General features: G+C 41.5%; 1 protein-coding gene across 1 annotated transcript in view; it reads right to left on the bottom strand.

Annotated features, from left to right (window-relative positions):
• Tbc1d15 (TBC1 domain family member 15) overlaps positions 1-22,007 on the bottom strand; it is a 58,114-nt gene extending 36,107 nt beyond the window's left edge. The window contains exons 1-4 of the mRNA XM_005358055.2: positions 21,933-22,007; positions 7,369-7,467; positions 5,350-5,424; positions 1,643-1,781 (exon numbers count right to left, since the gene is read on the bottom strand). Coding sequence (XP_005358112.1) covers positions 1,643-1,781; positions 5,350-5,424; positions 7,369-7,467; positions 21,933-21,962 — 343 coding nt within the window. The 5' untranslated portion in view covers positions 21,963-22,007. The remainder of the gene's footprint in view (positions 1-1,642; positions 1,782-5,349; positions 5,425-7,368; positions 7,468-21,932) is intronic.
• Positions 22,008-25,493: the final 3,486 nt, after the last annotated feature.

Below are 25,493 nucleotides of genomic sequence, written 5' to 3'. Positions count from 1 at the left end.
AAATAAAACTGAACGCCTAAATGTCTTCCCTTGCCTCCCCTACCCCAAAAGTCCATGCCTGTATGATCTAGTAGCAAAGCTATGAGATTCTATTTACTGCTCCACTGCAACTGTTTCTTACAATTAAGTATGAAGTGTAACTTCTGTATATGAGAGTGATTCCACAGGTTACACATTAAAATCAACTTTAATTAAAAATAATGGTGTATAAATGTAAACAAAACATGCTCCAAAAATACTGCTATCCTCTTGAGTGAAGAAAGATGGATTTTTAAATTGAGGCCAAAATCATTAAAAAAGAAAATATTCTTTTCATTACAAACCACAAAGAGATCAATACTACAAAACCAAAAATACCTAACATTTTAACTATATACTCAACTTCTTAACAAGCAATCACAAACAAATTGACCATAACACATATGAGCTAGTTAGATCATATTCAGTATAAATACATGAATTTATGGAATATATGCTATTTTTCTGATGTGGACTAGCATGTATAATATCAAACTGTTATCTTGACTCTTTCTATAGTTACCATATAGTAGATATAGATTTAAATATACAAAGGTGATGTGGGATTCCTCTCTGTATGCTGTGAATACCATTGGTTAATAAACTGTCTGAGCCCATGACAGTAGAATAGAGATAGGCAGGGAAAACTAAACTGAATGCTGGGAGAAAGGAGGCAGAGTCAGAGAGAAGCCATGTTGAAACTTTGCAAGTAAGCACAGCCACGTGGTGATACAGAAATTAATGGAGATAGGTTAAATTAATATGTAAGACTTAGCCAATAAGAAGCTAGAGATAGGGGGCTGGAGAGATGGCTCAGTGGTTAAGAGCATTGCCTGCTCTTCCAAAGGTCCTGAGTTCAATTCCCAGCAACCACATGGTGGCTCACAACCATCTGTAATGAGGTCTGGTGCCCTCTTCTGGCCTGCAGACATACACACAGAATATTGTATACATAATAAATAAATAACTATTTAAAAAAAAAGAAGAAGAAGCTAGAGATAATAGGCCAAGCAGTGATTTAATTAATACAGTTTCTGTGTGGTTATTTCAGGAGTATGGGCAGCCGAGATATGAACAAGCAACCTCTTACAACACAAAGGGAAATAGTAACTAAACATATACAAGAGACTGAAATCAGCTATGAAAATCAGAATAAGCACTGAAGTCAGCATAGTAAAGTTTAGCAAGATACTCCATCTCCCCCTGGTGTTTCAAGATAAAATACTAGATCAAGAAAAGCATGTGTGGAGTTCTTGTTTTTGAGACAGGGTCTTGCTGTACTGGCCAGGCTGGCCTGGAACTAACGGATGGAGACAGGCTGCCCTTGAGCTCAGGATCCTCCGGTTTCACCCTCCCAGGGCTGAGCTCAGGTATGCACTTACCACACAGAGTTTAACAGAGTTAATTTTTTTAAGTGTTTATTTTGCTATTAGTAACTAAAAAAAAACAGGACAAGTATCATTAAATCCTCTTTTGAACTCACAGCAATAACAAAAAAATAAAAACAGGACAAAATTAGTTATTCATACATAGTGAAGTGTAAAATCATTCTTCCTTACTGAGGAACATTGAAGCATTTCTTTGCACTTTGTTCAATTTAAGACTGCAAAGATTTCATTCATACCTCCATTGGTATGTGGCTTCTTTTTAAATGACACTGTATTAACCATGTCCCACTCTGCTTCATAACTGCTCTGGAGTTCTGATCCTCGATGAGTTCTTTCTTTGGGGGCCTGGGTCCACTCTACAACTGAACTGGAGTCCTGAAACAATAACATAAATATTTTAAGTCTAAAGCTAGTGCATGCCAGTGCATAACATCTGAGCCCCCGTGAATGACGTCGGAATCTGTCTGTGGCAAACAGCATGAGTACCAGTTCCCCCTTGCTCATCTGTATCACCCTCTGCAGTTAGGGTTGCCAGTCAGTTATGTACAGAAGACAACTCAGGGCTTCCACAAGATTTGGTTTCCATGGTAAGTTTCATCTCAATTCCTCATTGTGCCATTTTGCATAGAGTTGTGGTATCTAAAAATATGGCAGTCATCTTACAAAAAGAGAAAAGAAAGCAAAACGTATCCGATTTCCAGACTACAAAACAACTCCTACCAACTCCACGTAAACAAAGAGAAAGCAAACAAAGGAAGCTGGTGAGATGCAAGAGTTGTAAAGGCTTTTGCTGCCAAGGCTGGCAATTTGAGTTCAGTTCCTGGAATGCGTATGGTAAAAGAACAGAACTCCCTCCCTCCCACAGGCTGTCCTCTGACCTCCACATGAACATGCATGTAGAGAGACACACACAGACACACAGAGACAGACACATACACACACAAAAAAAAATGTAAAAAACTAAGAAATGCATGGCATGAATAAGGAAGTCAAAGACTAGAGAGACGCCCCATTGATTAAGAGCACTTGTTCTTTCACAGGGCCAGAGTTCAATTTCCAGAATCTTCATGTCAGTTCACCCATCTGTTACCTCCAATTCCCGAGTGAACCAATCCTCTCCTAAACTGCCTGGGCGTCAGGTATACGTGTGGTACACAAACAAATGTCAGCAAAACACCCATATAAATAAAAGAGCAAAAAATTCACTAAGATAAAACAATTTCCAATAGAAATAAGGAAAAGTTAAAAAAAATAAGATTTTATTTTGCCTTATTTTTAAGAGTATTAAATATTTAAAAAGTTTGAGAAAATAGACAGTCTTACACTGTTGGCAATAGTATTTCCTAGTTCTGACTGCAGGAGGGCAGTTTAGTTGAATTTTTAAAAATTAAAGTATACATCAAAGAGAGAGTAAGTAATTAAAGGGCAGACAAATACTAGGCTAGATCTTAAAGGTTGATACATACTCAAATTTACTTATAATTTATAGTCAAGCATCATGTAATGATTTGAGTAAACAACTTCCATATATATGACAATGACTCTATATGATTAGAATGGAACTGAAAAATGACTTAAGCACAGCTTAGCAGCACTCTAGTGCTGTGGCACAAAGCACTACTCTGACGCATGTGATAATGCCAGTGTAAATAAACTTAGCACATACAGCAGTCACACAAAGCACAGCACAACAAACTACGGGCAATATATCTGTGATAATGAAAACAGCTATTATGTACATTGCTTACGTATTTATGTCTTTGTCATTAGAGGATACTTTATTATACTATACAGCACTACATTGTGTCACACCAGCCTCGATATTATACATACAGTGTTGTCACATCAGGTGGATGACGTGCATCATCTAGGTTTGTGTCGATATATCCTATGATGTTCCCACAAAGTGCCATTACCTAAGAGCAGGTTTATGTTTGTCCCCAGGGGTATTTGTTCAACACATAAAATAAATACAATCAGAAAGTTACAAAACTGTATAAAAGAACAATGAAGCATACAAATTAACACAGGTAAGTGTTCTAGCGTAAGAAACACAGATTAAAGTCTAGAAGATACACTAACCAGGCACGAGGAAAGAAACGGTTCTGAAGCAGTAAAACAACTCTGTGTTGAAGACTCATGTATCTCATTTCCATTGTAATTTTTGTTAAAGGAAAAGGAAGATAGTAGGAGCAGGATGAAACCACAAATCACAAGAAAACAGACATTAACAGCAGGCAACTGAAAAGAAGACCATCTGAAAATGCAACTGGAAAGCAGAATAATTTTCTTCTTTCAGGTTCTACCTCAAAGGCCATTTTCAGAGAGCTACCTTGGAGCTTTGCTTAGTTGGCTTTTATTTTAGTTTTCTTTTCCTATGGCCTTGAACTCAAGAGATTCATCCTCCCCCCTATTATAGGCACACTACCAAGCCCAGTTCAGAAAGCACTTTTGTTCATCCAACGACAATAACACCAACAATCTCATTTCCCTTGCTGCCATTTCTACAACCACAGCCTGGTGACAAGGAAAGCTAAGACCCTCAGAGTCTTATCACCCCCACCTCTCTCAGTGTCCACCTTCCCTACAAATAGGCTCAGAAATGGCAGATCATGTTTTAAAAAAATTAGAGAAATTACAATAAAGTCTAAGCTAAAAATAGAAAGCTGGTGGAGAGATGGCTTGTACTACTCTTACAGAAGACCCAGGTTCAGCATCCACCTTGGGCAGTTACCAACCACCTGTAACCACACCCTCTGTGGCCTACAGCCACTGCACACATGTAGTACACATACAGATAAGCAGGTACACTCTTATACACACACACACTCACATAAAAATAAATATTTAAGTTTTTATAAGTAGGAAAATTAACAGAACTCCAGAAGACTAAAGGTTCTAGTTGTTTCATATTTATTTTTCAGACTCTGTGTGTGTGTGCCATGACTGTTATGCACAGACACTGTGCACATAAGGAGACTAGACAACAACTTTTGGAAGCCAGTTCTCTTTTCTACATGTAGGGCTCAGGAGATCAAACTCAGGTCATCAGGCTTGTCAGCAAGCACCCTTACCTACTGAGCTATCTTACCAGTCCTATAGATAAAGCTCTATTCATTAGAAGATGTAAAACAGAACGTCTATGAGCTGTGAGAAAGCAAGTGCACGGATGAAAACAAGGGTGTAGCTGAAGTCCATGTAGATAATGAAGATTCCAACACTCCCAGGTCTCTTCTTCAGCTGAGTTGTCCCAACACTAATATCCCGGCCTGACCTTTCTGGGCAGGGATCTATAACTCTATTCTGAAAAAATGAACTAGAAAAATAATGAGAACTTGATAGCAGGGGTTCCCACCTGAGAACAGATTAGTCATCCACAGAGAAGAATCCCACTAGTAGCAGGCCTAGCCATAATGAAAGAAAACATCTGCTATTAAATATGAGCCTTACAGTACAAAACCCTCCAAATACCAAAATAAGTGTCTAAAAAAAAGATGGCATCCAAGTGAAACAGAGCTAACAAGAGAAACCATTCAGAGCAAACAGATTATACACAAATAAAAATAAAGATTATTTTTATGTGGGGTGTGGTGGCAAGAAGCCTGTGATGCCAGCACTTGAGAGGCAGAAACAGAAGGACTATGCAAGTTCAAGACCAGTTTGATCTACATAGTCAATTATGTGTGTGACTAAAGAAGAGATGAGGGCAGGGGACCTGAAGGGATGGAGAAGAGGGGAAAAATTCATGTGACTGATACACAGAAAAGACATGACTGGCACACAGGGACTACTGCAGAGAAGGAAAAGGGAAACCACAAAGTGGAGAGGGGGATGGAGGAGGGCATTAGAGCAGGGTAGCAAACAAGACATGCATGCCTACATTCCTATATATACACACAAAAAGAAAACATACAGCAATCTCTCAGTCATATTTTTTAAATACCTTTCCAGCATACAGAATACTAGAAGAATCTAATGCATCATCCAATGGTCTCCAGTCCACTATTACTTCAGCATCCTACATAAAAAAAAAAAACAACAAGAATTCATCAATATAACTTGAGCATCCTGAAGAAAGACACCATGAATTATATTTAGAATTTATCAACATATTATGTTCTTAATCTACCTGAGAGCCTTTATCATTTATTACAGAAGTAGCAATTAATATTGTAGATGTCAACCCACCAGAATTAACTTCCGCTGGAGGAAACTTGCCTTCCAAGGTCTGTAAGAAATACAGACTCCAGAGTATCTGTTGCTTCTACCTGTAATTTTAAACGTGCTAATTGCATTCTTTCCCTAGCCTCTCAGTGTGTGTGTGTGTGTGTGTGTGTGTGTGTGTGTGTGTGTGTGTGTGTCATAAATACTTTCCTATGTACTGGGGACATATAATGTGAGAAATCAGAAGGATGTCTTTTCATTTGGCTGTATAATCTTGAAATAGAGAATATATGCTAGGAGCCTTGTATCCTCGAAAAGGCCCCAGAGAAAGAAAATTCTTCCCACTTAGGGGTCAGCGGGAACAAAGCCACCACTTGGCCCAGAGGCTGGAATTGCCCGACTCCAGATCTTACCACATAGCTGTAGTTCTTGCCTTTGAATGGGGAGAGCTGAGAGGTTCCCTTTAATCAGCTAACATTTGACAAAAATACTAATGCAGATCAAATGCCACCCGTTTTCCTTCCACAGCTTATGCTGGCTGCCATGGCTAGCATGACGCTGCGTTCCCAGTCACGTAGGAAACGGAAGAAAGTGCTCAGAGTGCACAGTGCTGCTGCGTTTTCTTCCTCTTTTTTCTACGTTATTACAAGCTTCAAGCTTAACAAACCACACAGACATAGTTAACACACAAACTCCCTTCTCCCCCTCTTAGAAATCACAGCCCCTTCCTCTCTTTACCCTTTTCAGATATGCCCTCCCCCCGAGACATAAGATAATAGGCATCCACTTTGTCAGCCTTATCTGTCTTGTTGGCCCTGAAAAATACAAGTCTGGTATCCTTGCTATTGCCAGAGAATTGCTAATTGTGCCTGTGTGGGTATATAAGCTGGAAACCCGTGGGATCGAGAGAATGCTGGAAGACTAAATGGAACATGACAAGAAGATATGTGTGAGCCGATTCATTCCTTTTACCCTCAGATCCCGTTAGCAAGTTCCTGTGCTTGGTATAGTGTTCCTTCTGGATCCTGAGAGGTTTAGGGGGCTGGTACCCCAATAAACCTTGATATTGATCCATTTTTTATTTCTAAATGCAAAATAAAATTTTAAATTACACAATGTGTAAAATACTAACTAAACATTAGTATTTTAGGGCTGGAGAGATGGCTCAGTGGTTAAGAGCATTGCCTGCTCTTCCAAAGGTCCTGAGTTCAATTCCCAGCAACCACATGGTGGCTCACAACCATCTGTAATAAGTTCTGGTGCCCTCTTCTGGCCTTCGGCATACACACAGATAGACTATTGTATACATAATAAATAATAAATAAATATTTAAAAAATTAGTATTTTACACATTCTGACGTTACCATTATTTAACAATTGTTATGAAAATTTAAATCTAATTATTTTCAATATGAAAAAAGTTTGTATTATTATAATGTCTATATATTCCCCCTTTTTTGGTCAGATAGAATCTCTCTGGTGTCCTGGCTGTCTTGGAACATGCTATATAGACAAGCTAGTCCTCAAACCATTAAGATCCACCTGCTCTGCCTCCCAAGTGCTGGGTTGGGATTAAAGGCATGCACCAACATGTACACCTTTACATACATATTTAAATATGTCATGACTTTCATTGGTATACCTAAGGTATTTTGTTTCTAATGTTATTTCTATATTAAATTTACAACCATTGTTCAAACACAGTGTCTTACATATGAGGTTCAGACTCTGCTTCAAAGCACCAATGAGAACCACTATCATAAATTATTACTAAACAAGTCATTAATGAGAAACTTACCTTTTCTAAAACACGTAATATTCCTGAAATTAAGCTGTCTTGGTCATTGGCCTTTCCACAAGATGAGTGAATATATACCCCTTCTTGTTCATATATAATCTGGAACAGCAAAAACAAGATTATAATTACACTTTTTCCCCTTTCATTTGTGTGTGTGTGTGTGTGTGTGTGTGTGTGTGTGTGTGTGTGTGTGTGTGTACACGCACACGTCTCCCTCCTCAGAACTGAGGCGCTGCTCTCCAGCACGGGTTCATCTCACTCGGGTACTAGAGATCTGAACTCACGCTCACATGACGAGAACTTCACTAAATGAGCCCCAGCTCTAGTCACACTTCTTATCTCAACATTTCTTAAAAATAACAGATATTTTCTTTTCTTTTCCGCTTTTTAAATTTTTTATATTTATGAGTGTTTTGCTTACATGTGTATCTGTGTACCATTTGCACAGTGGTGCCTGTGAAGGACACAAGGTAACATCAGACCGCCTGGAACTTGGGTTATGGACAACTGTAAGCCATATGCATGCTGGGAATTGAACCCAAGTCCTCCAGAAGAGTACTGAGTCACCTCTCTAGTCCCCACACTGTTTTCTTATAGTATCTGTGCAAAATCCGTTTACCTCATATACAAAATATCACAGGTTGACTGGGACAAGAAGTATTTCAGATTCATGAATACTCGTGTATTCATTTGTGTTTTATATACATATGCCTTAAACACAGTCTGAAGGTGACTTCATAGGTTTGGAGTGCCTATATCTTGACTGCGGCCAAACAGTGAAGTCAAGGTATATAACTTTCTACTTAAAGCATCACCTCAGCACTGAAAACATTTTAGATTTGGAGACACTTCAGATTCTGGATTTTCACATTAGGAATGGTCAACCCGCATTTAAAACGCACAATACAGACTTTGATAAATTAGAAGGGAATTTGCGTCAACAACATGAGTATTTGTTTTTCAAACTGGTAAAAAAAAAATCACACACTTATTTGTCTCATAATAGTGATGCTGAACTAACTGCTGTGTGGCTAACATACAAATTCTGTAGTCTGGAGCTGGGGTAACCAACCATCACTGATACAATGCTTGTCTAGCAGGTACAAAGCCCTGGGTTCAATTTCCAGCCACACAAGACTAATAACACCAATATTTTAAGGTAAACATTGAGTTCAAACTGAAAATCCATATGAAAATATTCAAAAGAATGAGCAATGAAATATAAGGAACAGGTACTTTCTATGTATTCCTACAGTACCATATTCTTATAAAAGATCATGTTGGTACGTTTATAAAACACTTAGAATTACAGGGAACAGTATGGGAATTTGAAAGAGTACTTCCAGATTTAACCCTTGCCCCCATCTCCAGTGGATCACACAGATCTTCTCCAACCCACCGCCAGACACCCACAGCTTTGTACCAGCCCCCAACTTCAGCAGGCACTCCCTGGACTCCCTGAAAACCCACAGGCCATTCTGAGCAGGGAAGCAAGTAGGCTAACTGCAGACCTCACCTTTCCCTCCACTCCTCCAAATCCAATCTTCCAGCCTCACCCTGGCTCTGCAGCAGACCCCATTCCCAGGGAACTAAGCAGATCCTGGTGGAACACCTGCTTCCCTCCCTCCGTGGACCCTCAGCATCACCCTAGTCTACCCCCTCCTGAGTGTCAGCCTCCAATACCCAGAAACACGTTTCACCTGGAACCCCCAGTGGTCACACACATCAGGACCCCAGAAGAATTCCCCACCAGGCCAACACAGTCACCACACTCTTAAGAACCAACAAAGACAAGACCGATATCAGCACCTATAACTATAGTCTTCCCAACCCCAGAAATGTATACACCAGTTTAAAAAAAAAAAAAGACTTTGTGGGAGCCTAGCCAGTTTGGATGTTCACCTTCCTAAATATGGATGGAGGGTGGAGGACCTAGGACTTACCACTGGGCAGGGAACCCTGACTGCCCATTGGACTGGAGAGGGAGGGGGAGAAGGGTGGGAGGAGGGGGGAAGGGTGGAAGGAGGGGGAGGGAAATGGGAGGTTGGGAGGAGGTGGAAACTTGTTTTTTTTTCCTTTTCTCAATAAAAAAAAAAGAATTAAAAAAAAAGAAAGAAAAGAAAGATCAATGACAGCCAGGACTCTCTGTCTCTAATAGAGACCAGCAATCCTACCATAGCAGGTCCTGAGTGTTTCAACATGGCGGAAGCACAAGAAAAAGACCTTAAGACAGACTTTATGAATGTGATAGAGGTCTTTAAAGAGGAAATAAATCCCTTTAAAAAAAAAACTATGAAAACAAACAGTGGAAAGAAATGAATAAAACAGTTCAAGACCTGAGTGTGGAAACAGAACTAATAAAGAAAACCTAACTGAGGGAAATCTGGAAATGAAAAATTTAGGAACTTGAACAGGGACCACAAAGGCAAGCCTCACCAAAAGAATACAAGAGATGAAAGACAGAGTCTTAGGCACTGAAAACACAATAGAAAAACAGGTCACTCAAAGAAAATGTTAAATTTACAAAAACTTCAGGCACAAAACATGCAGGAAATCTAGACACTATGAAAAGACCAAATCTAAAAATAATAGAAATGGGGGGAGACCTAGGTCAAAAGCACAGAAAACATTTCATAAAAGAAAATTTCCCTAACTTAAAGAAAGATTCCTATCAAGGTACAAGAAGCATACAGAACACCGAATAGACCGAATCAGAACACAAAGCCCCCTCAGTCCATAATAATCAGAATACTAAATGGACAGAACAAAGAAAGAATATTAAAGGCAGACCTATTAGAATTAGGCTTCACTTCTCAAGAGACTCTAAAAGCCAGAAGAGCCCGCGCAGATGGGCTACAGACTTTAAGAGATCACAGATGCCTTTAAATCACTGCAGATGGAGAAAATAAAGACATTCCATGATAAGCTGCCTTCACCTCCCAAGTGCTGCGACCACGCGTACACACCAGAATGCCTAGTTCCTCTGCGGTGCTTTCTTGAGAGAAAAACTACATGCCCCAAAACCCAAAATTCTAAACTATATTTATACTATCTGGAGAAGACAGTCATGTTTAATCTTCTAATTTCAAAGGTATAACTTTAACTTCTAGAAATTAGTTAAGTCTGACCTAAAGGGCAAATAAAATGAAGTAACTGATTTGCATCAGCTATAAATTTTATGAAGCCCCCATCTCTGGATTCGACATTCTCTAAACTCAACCAGTCTAAACTCAGTAAGATTAAAAAATATTTAAAACAAGGAAGATGCATCTGTATTATTAGACATTTTCCTTACTAGCCCATAAACAACATAGCATAGCTGTAATTCTATTGTAGAGATATTATAATAATGAATAGAAGATATGCACAGATTACATGCAAATTCTACACAGTGGGGTTTGTTTTGTTTTTCTTTTTTTCAAGACAGGGTTTCTCTGTAGCTTTGGAGCCTGTCCTGGAACTAGTTCTTGTAGAGCAGGTTGGCCTCAAACTCAGAGATGCGCCTGCTGCTTCTGCTTCCCGAGTGCTGGGATTAAAGGCATGCACCACCACCCGGCTCCCTTTAAACCTGGACATCTCCAGGGTATCCATTTCCCATCATTATAAAGAACATCCATATTTGATAAGACAGCACAGGAAAAAAATTATTTGTTTTCAGTACACATTCATTTTACATAAAAAACAAGGTGATCGCAGTTTTAATTAAAAAGTACTTTGTTTTCTAAGTATTCTGATCTCACATTCCCACAGTCAACCCCAAGCAGTCATAAAAGATACTACTATCTCCAACTTCATTCTATACACAAACTGAAGGCACAAACTATTTGGCAACTGTCCTTGAAATCACATGCACACTACACCAAAAGAACATCAAGTGCTCTTAACTGCTGAACCATCACCCCAGCTCCTACCCCAGAAAGTCTATAACCAAACTCCTAGAATTCCCTTTTGTTTATATTACGCTTTGAATAGATCCAATGAAGTATGTTTTAGGACATTTCAGATACTGTTAGAAATTCTGTCCTAATCCCAAGACAAAATTCACTCAACAATTGTTTATGAAACTTGTCCTCAACTCAAATATCAATTATCTAACACAATACCATTCGAGATACACTAAAGAATGATAGGAAAATGCTGTCTTCATTTACCTCATTAAGCTATTTTGCTTCTGTAAAAAGCAGCAAACTGGAGCGACAGTAAAGCAGTGCAATTCTAACGTGCAAGTGTTTCTGGCAGAGTTCACTGGCACAGCTTGGCGTGACTGCATGTGCAGTACAAAGTGCACGCACTGTTCAGAATCACATAAAGCAACAGCCACAAAGTGCACGCACTGTTCAGAATCTCATAAAGCAACATCCACAAGCACTGCAGGAAATATCGGACTCGTTACACATTTGATTTTTTTAAATTATATATAAGCAAATAGCCTGAGGAGTCCAGCAAAGAACCTGTGATAACCTGGAGCTGGGGTTACAGCCAGCTGTGAGCTGCCCTTGGGTGCAGAACTGAACTCGGGTCCTCTTGAAGAGCAATATGCACTCATTAACCACTGAGCCATCCCTACAGATCCTCATATTTGACTCTGGGTTTTTAGTCATTCCATGTTCTGTAATGGTATATTATTTGTATTTTGAAAAATAAATCTTGCCTGAAGATCTAGTAGCAAAACTAAAGCTACTAGATACTAGAGGTCAAGCAATGGTGATTCCAGGATTTGGGAGACAGAGTCAGATGGATCTCTGTGAGTTCAAAGCCACCCTGGGCTACACAAGAGAACACAGAAATAAATCTAAGTGGTGATGGCCTACACCTGTAATCCCAGTACTAGGAAGTCATGTGCCCTTAATCCCAGCACTAGAGGGGATATAAAATGAGAGGAGAGAGACTGTCTGCTTAGTTTACCGTCACACAGCCTTAATAGAAGTTAACACTTCTCCAGTGGCTTAGCTGCTTTGCTTTTCTGGTTTTCAGGTTTAACCCCAATTTCTGTCTCTGGGTTTTTATTATTCATGCTACAATGTTCAAAAATCTTCCTGCCACCTCTAAATTGAATTCCACGATCCCACACAGTGTGGCGACCAAGCACTTATAAATAAAGTTCTGTGCTGCCCATAAGCCAGATCCCCAGCCCTTTCCACCTTCCTCCCGGAGTCAGAGGCTCACTACATGACCAGGCTTTCAATTCTTGTCTACAGCCCAGGTGACCCACAGGGCTGACTCCTGCCTCAGCTTCCTGAGCAGCTGAGATTACGGGCCTGTACCACAGGCAGGGTTCTGACATCACTAAAAAGATACAGTCTACTCAGAATAGTCTGACTGCTCCAAAGGTAGAAACAATGTATAAAGAAACTTAAAAAAAAATAGTTTCCCACATCAGAAAAAGATTATCTCAGTTCTTCTAGACTCTCATTAATTCTTAAAATTTTGCTAAAATAAGGCTAAAGATTTCTCAGTTATGATCAAGAGCACCTGGTGCTCCTGTAGAGAATCAGAGTTCAGTTCCCAACACCCACACTGGGCAGCTCATAACTGAGCATGAGGGGATCCAACACCCTCCTCCAGCCTCCATGGGCACCCACAAACAATTGCACATATGCACATATATACAAAAGTAAACTAAAATAAACAGTTTTTAAAATAGGAGGGCAAGATGGTCAGCAGTGTGTCTACTGGAAGGGATGCAAGCCATGGCACTTGTGTGGAGGTCAAAGGGCACTTGGGAGTTCTTCCCTTACTGCACTCAAGAACCCAGGTTTCACTCCCAGTACCCACATTAAGGACTCACAACCAACTGTTAATTCCAGTTTTAGGGGATCTGATACTCTCTGGCCTCAAGCACCTGATGAATGTGGTACATAAAAACTCATTTAGGCATATGCATAAACATAAAAACTAAAACAGATATTTAAAAAAATAAATAATAACCAGGCATAGTAATACATCTCTTTAATCCCAGGACTCAGAATACAGAGATAGGCAGATCTTTTGAGTTCCAGGCCAGAAAGACTAAATGGTGAGAATGTGTCTAAAAAAAATAAATATTTGCTAAAGTGGGGCTAGTAAGACACCTCAGCAGATAAAAGCACTTAGCTTTGGCTGTGCAGTGGTAGTGCACAACTTTAATTCTAGCATTCAGGAGGCAAAGGCAGGCAGATCACTGAGTTCAAGTACAGCCTGGTCTACATATCCAGTTCCAAGACAGCCAGGGCTTCACAGAGAAACCCAGTCTTGAAAAAACAAAAGAAAAGCTCCAACAACCTGAGTTGGAGCCCCAGATACCATGATGGAGAGAGCTGACTGCCCAGAGTTGTCCTCTGGCCTCCATCCATACACGTGCTATGGCATGTGCACATTTAGAGTATTCGTTTAGATGCCCAAGCAGATGAGTGCATATATAAAACTTCTAATGATTTTCCACTAACAGTAATAGCAACGGAACTAAAACAAATAATTAAAATAACTCTGAAGCCAGGCACTGTATCACGAGCCTATAATTCCTGCACTTGGGAGGCTGAAGCAGAGAAGGGTAGCGTTCAAGGTCATCCTTAGTCAACAAATTCAAGGCCAAGTCTGGTTTTCGAGCAGCTGCTGCTTCAATATGTTGAGGAAGATAATGACAATGATAATTAAATAAATAAAAGGGGCTATAGCAATGTTTTATAACAAATTTGCTGACCTTAATCTAACAACAAAAGTAAAACTTAAAGAGCAAAACCGAGACAACACAGATAAATTCAACTTGGCAGACATAAATAGATGCACTTTTGCATTACTGAATTTAAACCCATGCTCCAACAAAGCTGAAGAGAACATGCACAGCACAGTAGCGGGCGGGCTTTTATAGTTTCTATACTGATGTGAAACTGAGCTATTTATATTGCCACCAACCACTTTCAAAAACTAAAGATAAATGAAAAGCATTCAACTAAAATACTCATTAGTAAGATTAAGGTAAAATTCTTGCCCTAATCTCTCCAAATCTGGAAACTCCATAGCTACTGCATAACAGCCACTTTAACAACTATGTGAATTTTATAACGTAATCTATAATCAAAAGAACTTCAAGGGGCTGGAGAGAAGGCTCAGTGGTTAAGAGCACTGACTGCTCTTCCAGAGGACCCGGGTTCAATTCCCAGCATCCACATGGCAACTCACAACTAACTATCTGAGGATCCAGTTGCAGGGGATCTGAAACCTTTACATCAATGCACATAAAATAAAGTTAAGTAAACCATAAAAAATACTTTTTAAAAAAAGGACTTCAAGGACTGGAGAGATGGCTCAGTGGTTAAGAGCATTGTCTGCTCTTCCAAAGGTCCTGAGTTCAATTCCCACAACCAAATGGTGGCTCACAACCATCTGTAATGAGGTCTGGTGCCCTCTTCTGGCCTGCAGGCATACATGCAGACAGAATATTGTATACATACTAAGTGAATAAATAAATATTTTTTAAAAAAAGGACTTCAAAAATTTAGTTTATTTAAAAGGTACTTGGCTTACAGAAAACAATTTAAGCTTTTAGTTACAGAAAGTATCCCCAGGGAAAGCCACCACGACGAGCTGCGCTCAACAACTAAACATCTAAGCACCTAATTGCTATGTGCACGTCCATAGTCACATGCATCTTAAACTGTTATGCTCTACATAAAGCTGCCCTCCATGTACTGCCAACTACTCCATCAGCCATCCGACCCATCATCATCCGGAAAGCCTTCTACCAGTCTGACTCCATATACTATCATCTGCCAGCCTTTCTGTGACACTGGCCCCTCACCTTATCTGGAGGCCTTTGCTCGCGTCCACTCTTCCATCTAGTCATCCTCTAACTATCCGTGTGAGGTGTGTATTAGACAACTCCACAATTCATCTGATACATCTGATTACATCACAACAGTCTAAATTCCTTGGGACTCCACCCGTCACCTCTAAGGTGACATTACCCCTCCTGACACAATCTTTCCGCCTGCCCCTATCCTGAGTCTACCTGTTCCCTGAAAGCTAGTGTTTTTCTGTGTGACTATTCCTCCTCAAGCACTATCAGCCCTCCTCTCCACAAACAGTGTCTGCCAATCCTCCAGAGAGCACAAGCCCGTCAGCCTCTTCTACCACTGCCCGTTCCACCTCGTCTCATTCACAAGTGCCCGAACTTCAGTTTCTGGAATGAGGAGACATTTTCAGTTGTTTCTCCAGTTCCAGCGAGGAACTTAGGAGTCTGAAGTTTATCCTGAATCAACAAGCCCTGGGGAGAGATGTGAAACAGCATCAACTAAGTCAACCATGGCAGAAATGAGGAAAGGTGGGCGGCTGGACAGTCAAAATGATAGGACTTTATGATTTAATTTTGGAGTGACAGGCAATCAGGGATACAGCTGGGACACTGAGGGGTTATTTACTGAGGAACAGCTGGAAATTGAGTGAACCAATGAGGTCAACTGTGGAACAAATGTGCAGCAATTCTCAATGAAAGGTAGGTCTGTGGCTTCCTAAGGACATTAGTGTAGAAAAGTCAGCCATAAGGGAAATAAAAATAAGTTATTGACCTGAGGAGTTACCAAATGACTCAAAATGAATGGCTCCTGTTAAATTAGCAATTACATACATATTACAGTACAGAAAGGAAAAGCACAAAAAGCAGGGCAACCAGTTCAATCCCAGGGTCTCCCATGTGGAAGAGAGCCACTCCTTTAAGTTGTGACTCCTGACAATTGTTATCTGACCCCCCCACACACACACACAAGCTGTATCATGCCCCGTATACACAATAAGAAAATGTGACTAAAAACTTTTAAACAATACAGTCTAAAGTCCAGTGTGAGAAACAATAGTAATTCCAGTACTGAGAGGTGAAAGCAGGCTAGCCTTGGGCTCCATAGTAAGTTCAAGACATTTGTACTATGAGATCATGGGTCAATAAACCAAGGAGATAAAACAAAGCAAAATCTATGTTTAATCACCCTTATACAAAGAACCGAACATAACAAATAACTGATACTCAAATGTTTGCTAAAACAAAGAATATCATAAAAAAAGTAAAGGGCATATTTCTATAAGGCCCTAGTTAACTATCACAGTATACGATTTCATCTAAGGAAAATAAAAGTCTCCAGGAAAATCTCCTAGATCCTAAGAATATTCTTGCTGCAGTGCTGGTAGAGTGCCCAGTACACACAAAGCAAAGGATTCTGTCCCCAGAACCAAGTAAACATGGTTTGTTGGGGTGTGCCTATAATTCCAGAATTTGGGGTGTGCCTATAATTCCAGAATTTGGGATGTAAAGATAGGGAAATCAAATCTTCAAAGACACCCTCAGCTACCTAAGCAAGTTCAAGCCCACCTAAACTAAAACAGATCACACCTCAAAAAAAAAAATTATTCAGCAAAAGGGAAACCATGCCTGGTACTGGAAACCTAGCCAACTACCCACGGCTAGTAATGTCATTTTATTAAATGGACATATCCCTACCAACAATCTATATCTGTCTTTATATCTGCTGTTAAGTGCAGTCTTCACCTCTCATCAAGGAAACTTTTCTTTGTAACAGACAAGAGACCATTATAGAAACTACAACCAACCAAAACGCATAATGTGGAACTCAGTCCCCATGGATACATCTACAAAACACTCCCACACCTATGTCTCGGGAATCATTTTTGAAGAGGGTACAGGAAGACTGTGTGAGATTGTGTTTCCTAGGAGGGTCAGAAAGTACACACTCAACAAGTCTCTCCAGCGTGACTGCCCAAACATGAGCTGAACAAGGACAACAACAGACATGTTAAAGTGGATGGAGGGAAGCTCGCAGGTCTCCACTCTACCCAAAACTACAAGCAACTAATGAATGCTGAGAGCAGGTGGAGTCTTTCCCGGGGACCATCACATCAACTGCTCATTTAACACCACATATGAGATCCCAAAACTTCCAAGTTACTTTCTTTCATTTCTTTCATTCCACTACTTCAGCTGTGTGTGTCTGTTGAAACAGAAGCAGAATGGTTGCTACAGTGTTTCTCTTATCTCAGTATCCACAGGAACATATCACCACCCTATTTGGTCCCCTTTTTAAAAGGTGCCTCTATAAATACACAGCAAGGCAGATAAGCTAACTTCTAAGAACTATATCAAGGCTGTAGATCAAATTCAATCCCACCTTCAAAAATTGCAAGAAAAATGCAATATATTCAAGAATGAACCCATCCACATGGTGCTGTTTTTTTCTAAAAGTTGATAAAAGCAGAGTCACTCAAAAAGAGAAAACCCTCAACTGACAAGACTGTTCTGTAAACAAGCCTGTGAGGTATTTTCTTGATTAATTACTGATGCAGAAGGGCCCAGCCCATTGTGCGTGATGCTACCCAGGTGGACCCAGGACATATAGGAAAAGCAAGCTGAGCAAGCCAGAGAAGCAAGCAATGTTCTACGGTCTCTGCTTCAGTTCCTGCCCTGACTTCCTGTAGTGCTGGACTGTGACCTGGGAGCTGTAAGATAAACTAAGCTCTGTCCTCCTAGGTTGTTTTTGGCCATGGTATCTCATAACAGCAATAGAAACCTAACTAAGACACAAACAAACTGACCAATCATTTGAGAACTCAATGCCCAATACTGGCACTCCACATTTACTGAATTGTGCACTGGCATGCATCACAGGATGTCTGCGGTTTGTCCTGCTTTGATTTCCTGTATCCAAAAGGATACAGGCACACTACGTAAGCACAATTAAATTACACAGTAAGAGTCACAGGAGACCAATGTGGTCTGGTCTCCAGAAACCAGTTTGTTGGTGGGGGTGGAGGAACCTTTTATCCTAACACAGGTCCCAAATTCTTACAGTTGAACAGATTTCTCTCCACTTTGGCTGAAAACAGGGCCAAACAGTAGTTCACTAAAGCTTAACCAAATAACAGCATTTAGTTACCAACATTATATACTTTTCCCTTTATTTCATAAGGATATTATTTTCATATTTTTGTACTGACTTATATTTCTTTGCAGAAAATTGTCAGCATGAATAAATAACTATTCAAAACCAAATCTAACTTTACAATCTTGTAAAAAATCTGAAAGATGTTTCTTAACAATATTTAAACAACAGCTAATGTTTATTGAGCACATGCTAGATGCCAAGAACTACTGTGGACTTTCTGCAACACTAACTCATTGAATCCACCAACAACTCCAAGATGAAAGTATATGTATGCCACTTTATGAAACTGGGTAACGGGCACAAGAAAGTGATGGGGAAGCTTTGTTAACCAATTATCTTCAAGTGGTGGCACCAAGTTAGGGTGTGGCTTTCTGGGACCCAGAGAAAAAAATGGGCATAGGTCCAGGTGCTCTCTCTCTCTGGTTCCCAGGCAGCACAGCTGAGCTTGGACTTCTCGTTCCTGTTTCATGAGTTTTTCCTTTATAATAACTAAATATATAATTGCTTTATCTTTTAGTTAGCCTGGTTATTTCCTGAATCGAGCTAACGTCTACAGGAAAGCTAAATAATTTTCCCTAAGTCACACAACTACAAGTAGTTGAGCCAGGCTTGATCCTAAGCAATTGGGGCTATCTCAACCACAGCCACGGCATAATCACCATTAGTCATCATCAAATGTCTATGACCTTTTGGCCTGCACAGATGGCTCTTGTCTTAAAGGTGAGGCTCACAACCAAAACGACAACATAGTCATTTTGTGTGTGTGTGTGGTTTTTCGAGACAGAGTTTCTCTGTAGCTTTGGAGTCTGTCTTGGGACTAACTGTTGTAGACCAGGCTGGCCTCGAACTCCAAAGTGCTGGGATTAAAGGCATGCGCCACCACTGCCCAGCGTTAACATTGTGACTTCTAAAACATGGTATTTTTCAATTTCTAAAACAATAAAGGATGAAAGAGATAACTGAAAATAAAGCTCACCCCATACCAAAAATATAAGTTCTATCCAACCAACCAATTTCACGGAAACTGAGACAAAGAGTTAACACTTGCTCAGGATCTACTGCGAGTCAGGCCACATTCCAATATACTTAGTCATTAATCCCCAAAACCCTAACATAAAGTAGGTACTGTTTTACAGACAAGGGAGATTAATTTGGCTGAAGTAGTAAGTGGTTAGTTTCTGAAACAAATTTGGCTCCACTCTAAGCTTTTTTTTTTAATGGTTTATTTAGCTTTATTTTATGTGCATTGGTGTGAAGGTGCCAGATCCCCTGGAACTGGATTTTCAGACAGTTGTGAGCTGCCATGTGGGCACTGGGATGTGAACCCGGGTCCTCGGGAAGAGCAGTCAGTGCTCTTAACCGCTGAGCCTTCTCTCCAGCCCTCCACTCTAAGCTTTTAACCATTACCTTTCACTCCTACTCTGAATAAAAACAGTTAACTCCCTCATCATTTCCAGGACCTCAAAGCAAAGGAAACCAGGGTTATACAGTTATTCTACATGCTAGATGTCACCACTGAGACACGCGTTTAGAGCTGGCAGCCTAGCATTTGCTCTTTGATACAGGGCTTGTCCTTTATCACAACTGAATCTTTTATGACTTTTTACATCCACAACTATAATTCTGAACTAAAGTCAAGGCTGAACTCAGGAAGAGATAGGAAAGAGATTCATAACTGACCTACTCACTTCTACCATATCCTCTCTGCCGGAACAAAAAGATGGCTAAGAGAAAGCAGAAGGCATGTGTCTTTTTATGGCCAAGGTAATCCGTTTGGATTCGTTAAGAAAGTAAAGGAGTCTCACCTGTTTTGATAAAGTAAAAGACAATTTTGCACCCCTACTACACAAAAATAAAAATCCAGTACAGAATGCCTTGAAGTCTGCTTTATATGCAACTAGAATAATGAAGACACCAGAATGATTAAGACACAACAGAACTTACTAAGGGAAGGCTCCATACGTTTTGTATATGAGAGAAGAGCGTGCTTCGGTGTGGGAGGGCAGTTCCAGTGGAGTGATGGGAATGGACATTCAAATGAGGTCATGAAGCAAAATTACAAAATAAGAGCCATTCTTAAATTTTAAGAAGTCAATGAATGGTAACATGGCTGCAGCTGGTGGCGAGCACCATATGTTTCCAACTGCTTATCAAGGGTTCTTTCAGAATCAATGAAGACTGGAAAAGAGGTGTAATTTCAACTGTAAAGATGTCTTGGAAAGCGCCGGGTGGGACGCACCTCTAATCCCAGCAGCACTCAGGAGGCAGAGGCAAGTGGATCTCCGCGAGTTCGAAACCAATCTGGTCTACAAAGTGATTTCCTGAACAGCAGGTGCTACAGAGAAAGCCTCTCTCAAAACAAACAAGGAAAGTGCCATATTGGATCTGTCCAAATGAAAACACCAACAGGAGAATCAATTTGTAATGAGTTGAGACGATTAGCATTCACCTCAGATACAAAAACCCTAAACCTGACAAGGATATAAGTAATCCTAAAAGGATGTCCAATTTATTGTTTGAAAGTGCAAAAACATGTACATATATACATTCCTGTTTGTTCAGCTGCCGTATACTCCTAAGCACTCGACTACCAGACCCCTGGCAACACTTCCATTCTGCAGATAAAAGGAACAGAGATGGCTTAGTTATCCAGTTTTCCAAGGTCACAAATTCAGATCAACAGCGAAGGTAAGGCCGTCATTTGTTATTCCTCGGCCTAATCTGCTGTTCTCCAAACGTGGGTTAAATAATTTAAAACCGCGCTGAGCTGCAGCAAGGACCGCTGAAAGTGAAGGAACAGAGGAAGCTGTCTGCGACAAGTGAACAGTCCTTAGTGTTCTCTGAGTCATTACCAGTCGGTTAGAGACGTTTGCGAAATAACACTGCACCGGGAAACGCTGCCAGGTGCTTGTCATGAAGCAGATCACTCTAGATGTATATGGAAGAGCTCGCTCGCTCTCTCTGAATGTAAACGGGCAATATATATTGAAAATAAAAATCTCCTCCGCGCCTAATGCTAGCTCCCAACCCACCAGGAGGGTGTCACTGCCAAGCCTCCCCAAAACACTACGACAGACGCCCCCACAGCAACGCCCCGAAGACGTCTAGGAGATCAATGCTTTAACAAATGCTTTCCAAGCCAAGCCTGGGACGGTGTCAACCGTCAGTGTCCCCTCCGCGGAAACGCACCTCGCCGCTCACGCCATCAACCAGCTGGGTCATGGGCTAGCAGGACCCCGAGCTCTAAGAACACAGCTGCAGAGCTCCGGGTTAGCCAAGCCACGGTGGCGCCTGACGCTTTTACAAAAGGCTGGCGTCGGAAGAACTGGAGTCACCGAGGGGGACACACGGATTCAGCTGTCCCCCGAGGGGGTGATCGGAAGAAAAGTCTCGGTGCTGCGCTCCGGGGCAGAGCGGGACAGCGGCTCCGAGGCCTGCGCGGCCTGGGAGCAGGAACTGTCTAACGCGCGGGGCTCGCCCAGCACCCGGGCGGAACAGCTGACACCACGCCCAGCCCTGTCGCAGTCACACACCCGCCGGCCCTGACGCCGACGCGGCCCGCTTTCCCCCTCGGCGGCCGCCCAGCAGCCGTAGGCCACCGGGCCAGGAGCTGCCGCGTCAGCCGGGGCCGTTACTCACCTTCCCGCTCACAACGCCCGCCGCCGCCATGTTTCCCCGCGCGTGCCTGCTGATGACGTAGCAGAACCTCACGTGTCTCCCGGACTCACAACAACATCCGCTCGATCTAAAAGGACATCCGGGCGGGAAGGGGCGGGGACTGGCGGGAAACGCGATTGGTGGCGGGAGAGGGCGGGGCGGGAGAGGCCTCCGGGCGCATGCGTGGTGAGGGTGCTGAGAGGGTGGCCGGTGGTGCTGTACTGTGCAGTCTTTATTTTGCCCCTTTCATTTTTTTTTTTTTTTTTTAAGATGAAAGGTTGGTAAATAGAAGCTGAGTGGTGTTGAAGCTTGAGCGTGGCCCGTGTAACTTGAGGAACGCAGCATCTTTTTGGTGTGATGGAAGGAACGTCTTGTTCAGACCCAGGACACGCTGCCCCGGCTTTCTTGCCTTAAACAAGTCACGGTAAAATTGAGATTGCTTTGAACTCCGCCCCTCTATCTGAGGCACACTTTCCCCTTGATTTTAGCGGTTTCCAAACATGAGTCTTGTTGCTGCCAAGTCACGCATGACCTTAAGCATACAATTTTTTACAGGAACTGTGGCTACTACCACGCCCTCTATTGCTCTTTATCGCTCTAGAGTCCGAGGCACATACATAGTTTAGCTCAGTTTAGCGGTTATAATTTCAATTCCTAAATTCACCCGAGCATCAACATGTTAAGGAGGAATTGTGCATATGGTGGTTGTAGGGATCTCCCCCCAAAACACTGTATGGAAACAGATTGGTAAAATATCAAGTCCTAAATCTAGCTCCTTCTCAGTAATGCAAAAGGTCCGATTCTACGCTTGCAGAGCTCTGAGGCTAATTCTGTGTTGACACTTCAAGAGTATTAGAGCAGGGATTCTCAACCTGTGGGTTGCAACCACATTGGGTGGTCGAACAACCCTTTTATACAGGTCGCCTAAGACAGAAAATATCCCATGTTTACAATATTCGAAACAGTAGCAAAATTACAGTTACGTAGTAGCAGTGAAAATAATTTTATGGTTGGGGGTCACCACAACACGAGTAACTGTAGTAAAGGGTGGCAGCATTGGGAAGGTTGGGAAGCACTGAGTTAAAGGCCTTTGAGGCTACTTGAGGTAAGTGGCAACCAAATGAAACAGCAGGAAGCATGATTGGCAGGTTCTTCGAATATCAGGAATTTAGTGGGTGAGGGAGGTGCCAGGATTTTCAGTGAGAATACCTGCTTAGCCCTGTTAGGGATGCTGAACCCTAAGCCTCAGAAAGTCCAATCAAGAGCCCTCTTGTCTTACAGTATTAGCTTCTCTCAGTTCCCCCTTTTCAGAACCAGCTGTTTAACCTAAATCTGATGAACTCTAAATGCCCTACACTTTGTTATAAAATTCATTCCAAGTAGTAGACATGGTGACAACCTGGGATGCTGAGGTGAGGGAGTTGGTATGAGTTCAAAGCTATCTTCTGTTACCTACTGAGTTAAAGGCCAGCCTGGGTAATGTAGCAAGACACTATAAAATTGCTTCTGACTGTAACAGATTGGATCAGCTTGACTCCTGGCTTCTGTCCTTGAGCCAATGGCTATAAGCCCCAGTATATGGTACTAATTGACAAAGTAGGAAATCATGTGGCCCAGCTCAAATCAAAATGTGATGAGCCAGGCATGGTGGTGCATACCTTTACCCCAGAAGTAGAGAAATAAAGATAGGTGGATCTCTGTGAGTTCAAAGCTAACCTGATGTACATAGTGAGTTCCAGGCTGAAAGAAAGAAAAAGAATTTTTACATATATATAGAATGAAAGATTGGATAATTCCCCAAGAAGAATCCAGGGACTACTTCAAAACAGGAGTTGATAGGCAACCCAAAAGAGACCTCAATTCCAGATCAGCTTCCCAGTTCCCATGCATCACATGGTAAAATACTGCCTTCCTACTAGACCGTGCCCTACTGGAAGGCAGCAACTGTGCTATTTAGTTCCACAATGACTATACTGACACTTAACTAGACCCTAAGTGTTTATGTAACTAAAAGTGGTCCCTCATTTTGGAATAGCACAATTGTGTATTAACACGGGGTAAAGAGAACCTGATTTCCTTCTTCAGTGATACCTCTGTCTGTGTGTAAAGGGAAGAAACAAACAAGGCTAGCATTCCAATGTGATTTCTTTCAGGTTCTAGTTGTTTGCTGGACTAGAGAAAGAAATATAATGAGCATACATACAGCAATGAGCATTCTCTAAAATAGCATACAATATAAATTTTAATTGTTCCCCTCCCAAATGAATAGTTTTAAAACTCCTGAGCTCATTCCTATGAGTTGCACACTCATTCTCTAAGTAGTCAACATATGATACAGAAGAATCCAAATGTGAAGCACCTTAAAGAAACTTTAGACCTAGCAGGGCTTTTGGCGATAGCCTCCTGGTGTTTGTCAGTTGAAGAGACTGAATCTCTCAGAGGTTAATGACTGGGAACAGTCACAAGCTACTTTATGGCCGAGTAGAAATGTAATTCCAGATACATATCTTATTCAGCTGTGCCAAAGTGATTACTAACCTGGCTGGACCTGGACATTTCATTACCATTCTCTCTGACCTTAGTTCCTGGCTGGAACACGGACCTCAGAACTTGCCCCACGTTTCTTCTGTCAAGCTCCCACCAGCCTTTCCCTTGAGCACTTCATTTCCTGAACCCTCCTTTACCAACAAACTACATCACATACACATTTTGCCTTAGGGTTTAGTCGATGTAGGACCATGGGGAGAACATGGGTTTTGTTGACAAACCAGAATTTACAGGATTCCTTTCTGAGAAACTGATGGAGGAACCAGACCCATAAGTGCTATTAGGTTTGGTACCCATTGAAATGACCCAACTAAATCCTCTCACAGTAAAGAGCAACAAGCCATCCTTCATGTTTAGAATTCTAGCAAGCTTTTAAAAAGAAAAAAATTCAGTTAGTGTGTGTGTACATGAGCCCAAATACATGTCCACAGCATGTGTGCAGATATCAAAGGAAGCCCTCCAGAATCCAGTTCCCCCACTGTAAGAATGGAATGTCAGAACCGAGCCTTGGCTCAGGCTGCAATATCTACAGGAATGTATTCTCGCAGATGCCGCCGGCACTGCTGAGACATTGTCTGAGTCCCTAGCTAGCTGTTATCTCAGGGCCCTGATCCCTCACCTGGGAAATGAGTTAACATCAAAGAGGATTTGTGGCAACAAGTCCTGCTCCAGACTTCTTTCCCTGCCTCCCACCTGGGGATCAGAGGCTCTGACTGCAGGCTGGTTCCGTTGAACCTCCCCCATCCTCAAAAAGCCGTAAGAACAGACACCACTTCTGCCACCGGGCTCTGATTCTCTCCTCAGAGACACCACTATGTTTTCTTTCCTTGATGCCGAGTCCTGAACTCTTCTTGGAGACCTCATTATATGTTGCTTCTCTGTTCGTGGCATTAATAAGCTTTCTAATAAATCCCATTCTCTCCAGTCATCTATCCAGTGTCCCTATTTGATCCCAGCCCTGACAGATAAAACATTTTATCTACCATATGGGTTCTG

This window comes from Microtus ochrogaster, chromosome 24 (assembly GCF_000317375.1).
Source record: "Microtus ochrogaster isolate Prairie Vole_2 chromosome 24, MicOch1.0, whole genome shotgun sequence".
Taxonomy (NCBI): Eukaryota; Metazoa; Chordata; class Mammalia; order Rodentia; family Cricetidae; genus Microtus; species Microtus ochrogaster.
Note: the sequence above shows the minus strand (reverse complement) of the source record. Positions and strands in the feature narration are given on the sequence as shown.